This window comes from Vipera ursinii (genome assembly GCF_947247035.1).
Source record: "Vipera ursinii genome assembly, chromosome: 2".
Taxonomy (NCBI): Eukaryota; Metazoa; Chordata; class Lepidosauria; order Squamata; family Viperidae; genus Vipera; species Vipera ursinii.
The window spans coordinates 23,302,263-23,315,389 of record NC_139513.1 but is presented as its reverse complement, the minus strand read 5'-3'; the positions used below and the strand labels follow the sequence as shown (position 1 = coordinate 23,315,389).

General features: G+C 40.1%; 2 protein-coding genes across 5 annotated transcripts in view; one reads left to right on the top strand and one right to left on the bottom strand.

The window, feature by feature from the left end:
• The window catches only part of LOC310635846 (zinc finger protein 197-like), a 97,965-nt gene that overhangs the window by 40,784 nt on the left and 44,054 nt on the right, over positions 1–13,127 (bottom strand). For 2 of the 4 annotated variants that reach the window (XM_083355152.1, XM_083355151.1), the window contains one exon: positions 9,686–12,177. The exons of 1 other annotated variant lie outside the window; for it this stretch is intronic. In XM_083355152.1, the coding sequence (XP_083211278.1) occupies positions 10,463–12,177 (1,715 nt within the window). In that variant the 3' untranslated portion in view covers positions 9,686–10,462. Of the gene's footprint in view, positions 1–9,685; positions 12,178–13,127 lie in introns of those variants that run through there. One more of the 4 variants, XR_014491541.1, reaches the window with a different exon arrangement.
• LOC310635849 (cholinesterase-like) overlaps positions 1–13,127 on the top strand; it is a gene marked incomplete at its 5' end in the record, with an annotated part of 82,139 nt that overhangs the window by 68,051 nt on the left and 961 nt on the right. The window lies entirely within an intron of this gene.

Here is a 13,127-nt window from a genome sequence, read left to right as displayed (position 1 = left end):
TGTTTAAGTAGGGCGAGGGTTGATTAGGCTGTTAAGGGCGTGGTGATGGGTGTCGGCCTCGCCGGCTATTTAGCAGTGTTGGTTGTGCTGTGCAAACGACGCTGACTTCATTTGTCTTTGGGTGAATGTTTATGAAGCGGAATAAACGTTGCTCAGGAGAATCAGCTCTCGTTCCGGATGCATTCTTTCTTTTGCCTCGGGGAAGGCAAAATTTTATTAATTTTCTAATTTTATATTTAAGTATTTAAAAAGCACCCCTTCATGGATTACTGCCTTGTCATGGTGAAGGGGCTTGCGTAATTCAATGAAGCTATCAGCTATGCCGTGCAGGGCCACCCATGACGGACAGGTCATAGCAGACAGTTCTGACAAAACGTGATCCACTGGAGAAGGAAATGGCAACCCACTCCAGTATCTTTGCCATGAAAACGCTATGGACAGTACCAAAAGGCAATACGATATGACGCTGGAAGATGAGCCCCTCAGGTTGGAAGGCGTCCAATATGCTATTGGGGAAGAACAGTGGGCTAGTACTAGTAGCACCAGAAAGAATGAAGTGACTGGGCCAAAGCCGAAAGGACGCTCAACTGTGGATGTGTCTGGTGGTGAAAGGAAAGTCCGATGCTGTTTTTTCTCCATAGGAACCTGGAATGTAAGATCCATGAATCAAGGAAAGCTGGACGTGGAGATGACAAGACTGAACATCAAGATGACAAGACTGAACATCGACATCTTAGGTATCAGCAAACTAAAATGGACAGGAATGGGTGAATTTAATTCAGATGACCATCAGGTATACTACTGCGGGCAAGAATCCCTCAGAAGAAATGGAGTAGCCTTCATAGTCAATAAAAGAGTAGGAAAAGCAATACTGGGATACAATCCTCAAAATGACAGAATGATCTCAGTTCAAATCCAAGGCAAACCATTCAATATCACAGTAGTGCAAGTCTATGCCCCAACCACCAGTGCTGAAGAGGATGAAATTGACCGGTTCTATGAAGCCCTACAGCACCTTATAGAACTAACACCAAAAATGATGTCCTTATCATCATGGGGGATTGGAATGCTAAAGTAGGAAGCCAAAAGATAACCGGAATAACAGGCAAGCTTGGCCTTGGAGTACAAAATGAAGCAGGGCACAGGCTGATAGAATTTTGTCAAGAGAATACGATGGTGATAGCAAACACTCTTTTCCAACAACCCAAGAGACAGCTATACACATGGACATCACCAGACGGTCAACACAGAAATCAGATTGACTATGTGCTCTGCAGCCAAAGATGGAGAAGCTCTATACAGTCAGTAAAAACAAGACCATGACTGTGGCTCAGACCATGAGCTTCTCATTGCAAAGTTTAGGCTTAAACTGAAGAAAGTAGGGAAAAGCACTAGGCCACTCAGGTATGAATTAAATCATATCCCTGTTGAATATACAGTAGAGGTGACAAATAGATTTAAGGAATTAGATCTGATAGACAGAGTGCCTGAAGAACTATGGACAGAGGTTTGCAACACTGTACAACAGGTAGCAACCAAAACCATCCCAAAGAAAAAGAAATGCAAGAAAGCAAAATGGCTGTCTGAGGAAGCTTTGCAAACAGCTGAGGGAAGGAGGGAAGCGAAAGGCAAGGGAGAAAAAGAAAGATACACCCAATTGAATGCAGAATTCCAGAGAATAGCTAGAAGAGATAAGAATGCCTTCTTAAATGAACAGTGCAAAGAAATAGAAGAAAACAATAGAATAGGGAGGAGCAGAGATATTTTCAAGAAAATTGGAGAGATGAAGGGAACGTTTCATGCAAAAATGGGCATGATAAAGGACCAAAGTGGCAGGGACCTAACAGAGGCAGAAGAGATTAAGAAGAGTTGGCAAAATTACACAGAAGAACTATACAAGAATGAGCTTTTTTTTATTAAAGAGTTTTACAATATTTTACAATATATCCCCAAATCCCTCCCACCCCAACCCCCCCACTTCCCAGAGCTAAATACAGGATTATAGTTACAACAATCATATTCTAAATAAAAATTTACACAATATACAATCAACCAAATTCGTACTGCGCTTTAACTCTCTCTTAGCATAACTACTAACAATAACAATATCCCACTAAATTCTACTCATAAGCTAAATGGAACTTTTTGGTCCCATATTTGTTTTCAATATAATTTATCCATCTCCTCCAAACTGAAATATATCTCTCCTGTGAGTGATCCTTTAAATAAGCAGAAATCTTGGACATTTCTGCAAGATTAGAAACTTTAAACACCCATTCTTCTACCGTGGGCAGATTGTCCTTCTTCCAATATTGTCCCACCAGTAACCGTGCTGCCGTTATCATATTCAACATCAGATTAGTCTCTTTGACATCATAATTTACAACAATACCCAGTAAGAACAATTGCAGAGAAAACTTTATCTTCCTCTTAAAAATCTTTTGAATGTTCCACCAAATTTTAATCCAGAAGGCTTTTATGTTTCTACAAGTCCACCACATGTGGAAATAGGTAGCTTCTAAGCTACCACACCTCCAACACTTAGACTGCAGATTAGGATACATGTTGGACAACTTCTTGGGATCCAGATGCCATCTATAAAACATTTTGTAAAAATTTTCTCTTAAATTTTGAGCCTGGGTAAATTTAACATTTCTAACCCAAATTATCTCCCAGGTGTCCAACGAGATTGGTTCCTGAATATTTTGTGCCCATTTTACCATGCAATCTTTAACCAATTCCGTTTCCGAATCCAATTCAATTAAAGCATTATATATCCTCTTTATATGTGCACATTTTGAATCTCTAATTTGCTTTACTAAATTTTGATCTGTAATTGTGATACCAACCTTTTGATCTGACTTCCACCTAGCTTTCAATTGGGTATATTGAAACCAAGAGTAATTTATGTTTTCTTGTCTTAACTCCTCTGCTGATTTAAGTTGCCAATCATTCCCTTGCAATTTGAGTAGTTCCTTATAAGAAACCATATCCATACTCACTCCCATAGATACACCCTCTATCGCATGTCCAGGAATTCCCCAAATCGGTATTTTATAATTTAACTTATTATAGTACTTTTCCCAGACACGCAGTAAAGCACTTCTAAGAATATGGGATTTAAAAGCCCTGTCTACCTTCTTATCATAAAGCAAGTATGCATGCCATCCATATACCAAATCCCATCCCTCAAGATGAAGTATTCTCTTGTTAGTTAAATTAAGCCAATCACTAACCCAGGTCAAAGCAGCCGCATCATAGTACAATTTCAAATTCGGCGCCTTGAGTCCCCCTCTTTCCCTGGTATCCTGTAAAATCTTGAATTTAACTCTTGGTTTTTTCCCCGCCCAGATAAATTTGTTAATACCCTTCTGCCATTGATCAAGGTTGGCATCCTTTTTCAGTATAGGTATCATCTGAAACAGAAAGAGGAACTTTGGTAGAACATTCATTTTAACAACTGCAATTCTTCCCAGTAGTGATAATTGTAATTTTTTCCAATTATTTAAGTCCCTTTGTACCTTCAACCATAGTGTTTCATAATTATTCTTATACAATTTTACATTTGAGGCTGCAATATGCACTCCTAGATATTTAACCTTCTTCACTATTTCAAAACCTGTTAAGTTAGATAACATATCCCTTTCACTCGTAGATAAATTCTTGGATAATATCTTAGTTTTATTACTGTTCACCTTAAACCCAGAAACCTTACCATACTGAGTTATAATTTCCATCAAGTCTACAACCGACTGTAGCGGTTGGGATACTGTCACAACCAAGTCATCAGCAAAAGCTCTCAGTCTATAATCATTCTGTTTTATTTTAATTCCCTTTATCAAAGAGGACTCTCGAATTTTAATTAGTAAAATCTCTAATGTTAAAACAAACAATAATGGTGATAGGGGGCAGCCCTGCCTTGTGCCTTTTTCAATTCTAAAAGTCTCTGTTAGTCCCCCATTAACTATAATTTGTGCAGTTTGTTGTTGATATATAGCTTTAATAGCATGTAGAAAACCTTCTCCAAAATTCATCTCCTCAACAACTCTTAATAAAAACTGCCAATTCAATTGGTCAAAGGCTTTCTCTGCATCCAAAAATATCAGTGCTGCGGAGACTTGGTTGTTCTTATCCAAATATTCAAGCAAGTTAACAATTTGTCTTACATTATTTTTCATATACCTCCCAGATATAAATCCCGATTGGTCACTATGAATCATTTGTTTCAAAACTTGCATTAATCTATTAGCCAATACTTTAGCAAAGATCTTATAATCTGTATTTAAGAGCGATATAGGTCTATAATTTTTAGGTTGGGTAAGATCTTGATCCTCCTTTGGGATCAACGATACAAAAGCTGTCCTCCATGATGGAGGAACTGCGCCTCCAGTCTGAATTTCATTAAACAAAATCTTTAAGGGTTCAATCATTTCAGGCAGCAACTTTTTATAATAAATTGCTGTTAATCCATCTGTTCCTGGAGTTTTGCCCAATTTCAACTGTTTAATAGCTAAAGAAATTTCTTCTGGTGTAATTGGGCAATTCATCTCAAGTTGTTGTTCTTGTGAAAGTCTTGGGAAATGAGCTCCCTGTAGATACTTATCTATATCTAGAGCTTGTATATTCTCTTTAGAATATAATTTCGAGTAAAAATCTAGGAAACTCCTCTTAATCAAATTTTGTTGGTAGACTTCTTTTCCTTTATATTCTATTTTGTCTATAGTACGTAATTTCTGTTTCTTCCTTAATTGATAAGCCAGCCATCTACCACTTGTTGGCGTTACAGAAAGTATTGTGTTTGGCATAACGCAAATTAGTTGCTACTTGATCAGCCAATAGCATATTAAATTGTTCTTTCAATAAATGTATTGAGATCTTTAAATTATTATCCAATGGATTCAAAATAAACTTTTTCTCTTTAATTTTAATCTCTTCCTCAATATCTAAACATTTTTGCACTTGCTTACGCCTATAAGCATTATTCATATAAATCAAAAGCCCTCTCATATAGGCCTTACTAGCATCCCAAACCATTTCCATCGAAGTACTTTTATGCATATTCGTGACAAAAAATTCTTTCATATGTTCTCTACATTTCTGCAAGAACAAGTCATTTGTAAATAAGTTCTCATTCAGCCTCCAGGATCTCCTACTAGTGTCTTCAGTAAAGAGCTCCAGCCAAACAGGACTATGGTCAGACATTGTCCTAGGGAAAATCTTAACATTCTTAACCGAGGAGGAAAGGTCAGTAGTAATCAAAATGAAGTCAATCCTGGAAAAAGATTTGTGTCTATCCGAAAAAAAAGTAAAATCCCTGTCTCTCATATTCCTTTCCCGCCATACATCTCTTAATTCCAGATCTTCCTTCAAATCAAAAAAGGCTTTAGGCAATTTTGAGTTACAAAGGGTTTTAGAAGACCCCTTCTTGTCTTCAGATGGCACCAAGACCCCATTCCAATCCCCCATCATAATAACAGATTTGTAATCCAGTTCAATTAGCCTTTGGTGTAAGAATTTAAAATTTTTTTGCTGTTGTTGATTTGGAGCATATAATCCAATAAGAAGAACTTTCTTTCCTTGTAATATTAATTCAATACTAACATATCTCCCTTGCTTATCTGATTCAATCAACCTTGCCGAAAAGTCTTTTCTTAAGTAAATAACCACTCCAGCCTTCTTGTCCGGAGCAGAAGATGCAAAATATGTTCCCAATCGGGAATTAGTCAAATATTTTTGATCTCTTAATGCAATATGTGTCTCTTGTAAACAAACGTCATTTTTATGTTGTTTCAAATAAAAAAATACTTTCTTTCTTTTCTGTGGTGAATTTAGCCCGTTAACATTCCATGTCAGGAACTTCACCATTTCTGGTGACCATGAGCCTTTGGAACATGGCCTGAAGATCAGCTGTTGCTCTCTTAGGACGTGCTCCTCCCACGGGCTCTAAAACAGTCGCATCTTGCGTAGCTGAACCAGTTGCAGACTTCTGTTTTTGTTCCTTTTCCATACGCTTATGTGCAGCTCTTGTCATCCTCTGTTTTTTTGGGTCTTCCTTTAATATCAAATTCTGCTCTATGGCCTCCGGTTTCTGGATCTCCTCAGGGGGCAGTAACATTGCCTTTTCACTCAATTGTTTATCATCTTGTCTAGCTTCTGTTTTCTTAATTCGGGGAGATGGTGGTAAACCTGCTTTCAGGACCTTAGTGTAGAAATCTTTTGCTTTTAAGATTGTATCCAGTCTGTATCTGGTCCCTGCATAATTTACCACAATCCCAATAGGAATTTCCCATCTGAACTGGACTTGTCGCTTCTTAAGCTCATCAGACAAAAAGGCAAAGTCTTTCCTCTTTCCAAGAATTTTTGAAGGTATCTCCTTTAAGATCATAATATCTTGGCCTGCAATCTGGAATTTTTCCCGATAAAAGGCCTGGATAATAGAATTTCTAGTTGATCTCCTGGAAAAATAGATCACTACATCTCTAGGTAGACTTTTTTGCCTAGCAATCCAGGAGTTAACTCTAAATATCTTATCCATTTCCTTAAGTAATTCTTCAGGTTCCCATTTCAAAACAGGAGCCACTGCTTGTGCTATTTCCCATTCCAGATTTTCTTTAGGATTCTCTTTGAGGCCTCTAATACGCAAAGCAAACTCCATGCTCTTATACTCTAATATAATGACCTCATCCCCTGTTCTGTCAATCTTGGCCTCTGCTCTATCAACCTTCTGCTCAGCATCAGTAATTTTATTTTCCAAGTTCTCCACATACTCCATAACTGAATCCACACGAGCATCCAGGCGTTCTATATGTGCTGCTAAGCCCTGGAGTGCAAGCACTATATCTTCCCTCATCTGGTTGTTTTGATTCTTTATTTCTTGTTGCAGAACTTGCGTTGACTGCATCACAACTTGCTGGATGTCTGTCAGTGTAAATGCAGGAGGTGGGGGAGAGGGTGGTTGTACTGTAGGTTTCATGGAAGTCTGCCCTGCAGTTTGTGGCATAGGTGAGGAGATAGCGTTCTTAGAAAGCGGGGGCCCTCCCCCACGTTTCGCAGCCATCTCTTAAGTTTCAATTTCCTCTGTCACCCAGCAGAATCAAAGTTCAGGAAGAAAAGGAAAAAAAAAAGTAACAATTCTCCCAGAGTTTTTAACTTTCAATAAGAAGAATAGGGAACAGGCTTTCAAATACACAAAATCAAATACACAAAATCCAATACTGAATAGAGTCAATTGCGAGTTGTATCTCTTGCTTTGTAGCAAAATATAACACTTTTCAAACACAGTCACTTCACAAAGGAGAAAAACACTCCAGCGCCATTTTCACTCCATTTCACACTTGAAGCTTGAAGTAGATAATGAAACTGAGTTAAAGTTAAGATCCAGTTTAAAAATCCAGATCTTCCTGCTTTGCTCTGCCTGCTTTTCAAAATACTCACAGTCCCCTCTAAGCAGCAGGTGCAGTTGTCGCGTCTTGTTCCACTCCTTTTGGAGCGAAGACGTCCTGGGAGCGGAGAAAGCCTGGGCTCCAAGGGAGCTCACCCTTTTATCCCCCAAACTACTTGGGAGGATCGTATGGGGGCTCTACCTCTATCCACGCAGGCTCGCCTCTCCCTCTTCTCCCGAAGAAGAAGCTCCAGTGCCGCGGAACAGCTGGTTTTGCTGCCTCCGGGCGTTTTGACGCTTCCCAGGATCGGGCGGCTTCAGAACGCCGCCATTCGAAGCAGCAGTGCTGCCGGAAGTTCCCTATACAAGAATGAGCTTAACATCCCTGATAATCACAATGAGGTGGTCACCGACCTCGAGCCAGACATCCTAGAATGTGAAGTGAAGTGGGCCTTAGAAAAGCTGAGCAAAAACAAAGCTAGTGGAGGTGAAAATATTCCAGCTGAACTATTCAAAATCTTAAAAGACGATGCAGTAAAATTGCTACACTCAATTTGCCAGCAAATTTGGAAAACTCAACAGTGGCCACAGGATTGGAAAAGATCAGTTTACATTCCAATTCCAAAGAAAGGCAGTGCGAAGGAATGTTCAAACTATCGCACCATTGCACTCATTTCACATGCTAGTAAAGTTATGCTTAAAATCCTACAAGCTAGACTCCAGCAGTATGTGGATCGAGAACTACCAGAAGTACAGGCAGGATTTCGAAGAGGCAGAGGAACTAGAGATCAAATTGCTAACATACGCTGGATCATGGAGAAAGCTAGAGAGTTCCAGAAAAACATCTACTTCTGCTTCATTGACTATGCTAAAGCCTTTGATTGTGTGGATCATAACAAACTGTGGCAAGTTCTTAAAGAGATGGGAGTACCAGACCATCTTATTTGTCTCTTGAGAAACCTATATCTGGGCCAAGAAGCAACAGTGAGAACTGGACACGGAACCACTGATTGGTTCAAAATTGGGAAGGGAGTCCGGCAAGGCTGTATACTGTCACCCTGCCTATTTAACTTACAGTATATGCAGAATACATCATGAGAAAGGCAGGGCTAGATGAATCAAAAGGTGGAATTAAGATTGCCAGAAGAAATATCAACAACCTAAGATATGCAGATGATACCACTCTAATGGCAGAAAGTGAAGAAGAACTAAAGATCCTCTTGTTGCGGGTGAAGAAGGAGAGTGCAAAACTTGGGTTGAAGCTTAACATTAAAAAAACCAAGATCATGGCAACCGGCCCTCTCAATTCCTGACAAATAGATGGGGAAGAAATGGAGGTAGTGAGATTTTATTTTCCTGGGCTCCAAGGTCACTGCAGATGGGGACTGTAGTCAAGAAATTAAAAGACGCTTCCTCCTCGGGAGGAAAGCCATGGCAAATCTAGACAGCACACTAAAAAGCAGAGACATCACCCTGTCAACAAAAGTGCATATAGTCAAGGCAATGTATGGCAGTGAAATTTGGACCATAAAAAAGGCTGAGCGCCAAAGAATTCAGGCCTTTGAACTCTGGTGCTGGAGAAGACTCCTGCGAGTCCCTTGGACTACAAGGCGATCAAACCGGTCAGTCCTAGAGGAGATCAACCCTGACTGCTCTTTAGAAGGCCAGATCCTGAAGCTAAAACTCAAATACTTTGGCCACCTAATGAGAAGGAAGGACTCACTGGAGAAGAGCCTAATGCTGGGAAAGATTGAGGGCAATAGAAGAAGGGGACGACAGAGAATGAGGTGGCTGGATGGAGTCACTGAAGCAGTGGGCGTGACCTTAAATGGACCCCAGAAGATGGTAGAGGACAGGAAGGCCTGGAGGAACGTTGTCCATAGGGTCGCGATGGGTCAGACACGACTTCGCAGCTAACAACAACGTTTAAAAAGCAATGTGGTAGCTGGGTTAATCAATAGTTCAATAACATACAAAAATTTTAGTACAAACTTCAATTTATAACATTAAATACTTCCTCTCTTTTCCCCTTAATATCTACTATCTCGTATTTAACCTACTACAGTTCTGGATTTGTAGGTGACAATGCAGGAGGGGAAAAAAGAGAGATTTAGCTACAATTAGTGAAAGAAAGAATGTAGATGGAGAGAAAAAAAGGGGTTAAAAAGAATTCAGTTAACCTCTCTGCTCTTTTCAGTCATTTTGACACAGAATTGACAATTAAATAAAAAGCTTCAAACATGAGCTTCTCAAATCCTTCCAAAAGCTTTCATGTGTTAATACATTTTTAAAGCAACTAGAGTTTAATACATGAGTATAATACATGACTCGAACATAACCACAGCATTGATATTTAATTTTATTTAAATCAAATTTAGACTTCTTCTCAGCCCTCATCACACTCTAGAATAGCAAAATGCTTGAAAATAATTTGCACAATCACTTGTGGGGCTTCTGGTCGTTCTGGCTTCGTTTTTGAGAGAGGAATTCTTCATCGTTTCAGTTCTACCCAGATGCTAAACATTGATGGGCATGTGACAATTCCCTCATACATCTTCAGGCCTTGGAATGAATAATGTTCCCTCTTTCTCCATAGATACTGGTTGACTCAGGTCTCAGTTGTACACTGAGAATGCAAATTTGATTACATTTGGGGTGCCCCAGTTCTACACCAAGGGTATACATTTGATTTTTCTTTTATTTTTTTCATTTGTGCTTGGGGAAGCAGCACCTTTTGAATGTCTTCACATCCTTTTGAGAGCTATGACCAAGTGGCAGAAACATGTCAATTGGGGAGCAGGAAGCGCATTACTGAAAAAATAAAATAAAATGAACCTATACATGCATAAATTCAAAAACCTATAGATAATAATTATAATGGCACATCCCATTGTTTTTATTTTCATTACTAAATTCATCTCTCTAGGCCTCTACGTTAGAAGGCCTAGACAAAAAACACCAACCTTCTTTTCAGAATTCAGTCTGTGTAAATTGGAAATCCATAGATTGAGCTCCGTGTGGATTCTTTTATGGGAAATAAGATGACTATTTCGGGTGAAGCCCTTTCCACACTCCATGCATTTATAGGGCTTCTCCCGTGTGTATCCTTTGATGGACTGTAAGATAACTGTTTCTTCTGAAATCCTTCCCACACTCCATGCATTTATAGGGCTTCTCCCCTGTGTGTATCCTTTGATGGGATGTAAGTGTATGGTGTTGACTGAAGCCCTTTCCACATTCCTTGCATTTATAGGGCTTCTCCCCTGTGTGTATCCTTTGATGGATTGTAAGATGAGTGTTTGTTCTGAAGCCCTTTCCACACTCCGTGCATTTATATGGCTTTTCCACCGTGTGGATCCTTTGATGGGATGTAAGTTGCCACTTTGTCCTGAAGCCCTTTCCACACTCCATGCATTTATAGGGCTTCTCCCCTGTGTGTATCCTTTGATGGACTGTAAGTTGACTGTTTGTTCTGAAGCCTTTTCCACAGTCCGTGCATTTATATGGCTTTTCCACCGTGTGGATCCTTTGATGGGATGTAAGTTCCCACTTTGTCCTGAAGCCCTTTCCACACTCCATGCATTTATAGGGCTTCTCCCCTGTGTGTATCATTTGATGGGATATAAGTTCACTGTTTCTCCTGAAGCCCTTTCCACACTCCATGCAGTTATAGGGCTGCTCCCCTGTGTGTATCCTTTGATGGGATGTAAGTTTATAGTGTTGACTGAAGCCCTTTCCACATTCCATGCATTTATAGGGCTTCTTTCCTGTTTGGATCCTTTGATGGACTGTAAGTTGACTGTTTGTTCTGAAGCTCTTTCCACACTCTGTGCATTTATATGGCTTTTCCCCTGTGTGGATCCTTAGATGGGAAGTAAGTTCACAGCTTGTTCTGAAATCCTTTCCACACTCCATGCATTTATATGGCCTCTCCCCTGTGTGTATCCTTCGATGGGATGTAAGTTCACTGCTTGTCCTGAAGCTCTTTCCACACTCCATGCATTTATAGGGCTTCTCCCCTGTGTGTATCATTTGATGGGATATAAGTTCACTGTTTCTCCTGATGCCCTTTCCACACTCCGTGCATTTATATGGCTTTTCCTCCGTGTGGATCCTTTGATGGGATGTAAGTTGCCACTTCGTCCTGAAGCCCTTTCCACACTCCATGCATTTATAGGGCTTCTCCCCTGTGTGTATCATTTGATGGGATATAAGTTCACTTTTTCTCCTGATGCCCTTTCCACACTCCATGCATTTATAGGGCTTCTCTCCTACATGGATCCTTTGCTGAGATGTAAGATGCATTCGTTTGCTGAAGCCCTTTCCACACTTCCTGTATTTATATAGCTTCTCCCTTGTGCTTATCTTTTTATAAACAGTCTTATTTCCATCCTCAGTGCATTTATTTGGCTTCTCTCCCATGTGAAAACTTTTCTGTGACATAACAGACCCATTTTCTTGAGAAAGTGTGAAAGCCCAATTGTAATCTTTTCCTTTGTCTTTGCATATATAATCTTGTCCTTTCACTTGGGATAGATAGTGCTCATTTACATCTATTGTGTCTCTGAATAGTCTTAAACCTTTCCCAATGTATTCTTTCTTTATTTTTCCTCGTTGATCAATAAAATCCTGCATCTGAGCATCAATGGATAATGAGCTTTCCTTATTCCAATTATTTGAAGTGTTTCTTTCCTGCCTTTGGAATCTTGTCTGAATTGCAGGCTTCTCCATTACGTCTCTTTGTTTGAACACTTTCATTAGTTCTCTAGCGACTTTATTGTCATTCTCATTATCACCTTCAAAGGAAAAGAGAAATGAAAGTGATAGAAATGTTAGGAGAAATGATCACTCTGTCAAAAATCAGATAATCCCCGAGTTATGAACCTTCCCTTAGTGAACGTTCGAATTTATTTTATTTATTTATTTATTTATTTATTTAATTTCTACACGATAATCACCCAGTACTGTTTATGAAAAACTCCTGAAATTACGAATGTTTCCACACTACGGCAGTCATTCACCCTCAGGAATGACCACAGTAGCACTGCAACATTCACCCTAGCTATTTCCTCCCCCTACACCCCAGTCTCCCTAGACACTAGGACTGTGGGTATGCACCTTTGGTTTCTTGGCTGTTCTAGGCCTTTGGTTCTTTTGTAGAAAATGGAAGACTAAAGTAACGTAAGATCACATGAGATCAGTGATGTGAGATCTCACAGTACTGATTTCGAATGTAGCGCAAGATTACAAATGATCTCACGGGAGTTTAGGCCTCTTTCTCTGCAACAGAGAATGGAACGGAAGCTGGAGGAGGCTTCCAATTGCCTCCGGAGGACCAATCCGGGATTCGGAGGCCTTTTCCAGGCTGCTGTTGCCCGGAAAGGAGGCCAGGGGATGCGTCTGATCTACAGGACTCCACTGGCAGAACAGAAACCAAGGGCGGTGGCCATGTGGCTTGTGTTCGGGGTGGGGGGGAGCAGGAGATAGGCATAACAAGCATCATGAGAGTTCAGGCACTCATTCTCTGCGAAAGAGGATGGGTGCCTGAACTCGCATGATATTACAGTACATAGGAGCTTCCGTTGACCCTCCTACGCCAGAAAAGCAGGAACCCGGCAAAGAAGAGATGGATCCTTTCAAGGTAGGTCAATCTGCCATGGCAGAAATGGAGGGGGAAGCATGAGATATCTTTGTGAATCGTGGAGGCCTTGGGGGCCTGTTCCATCACTAGGCCCTCTATGGCCGT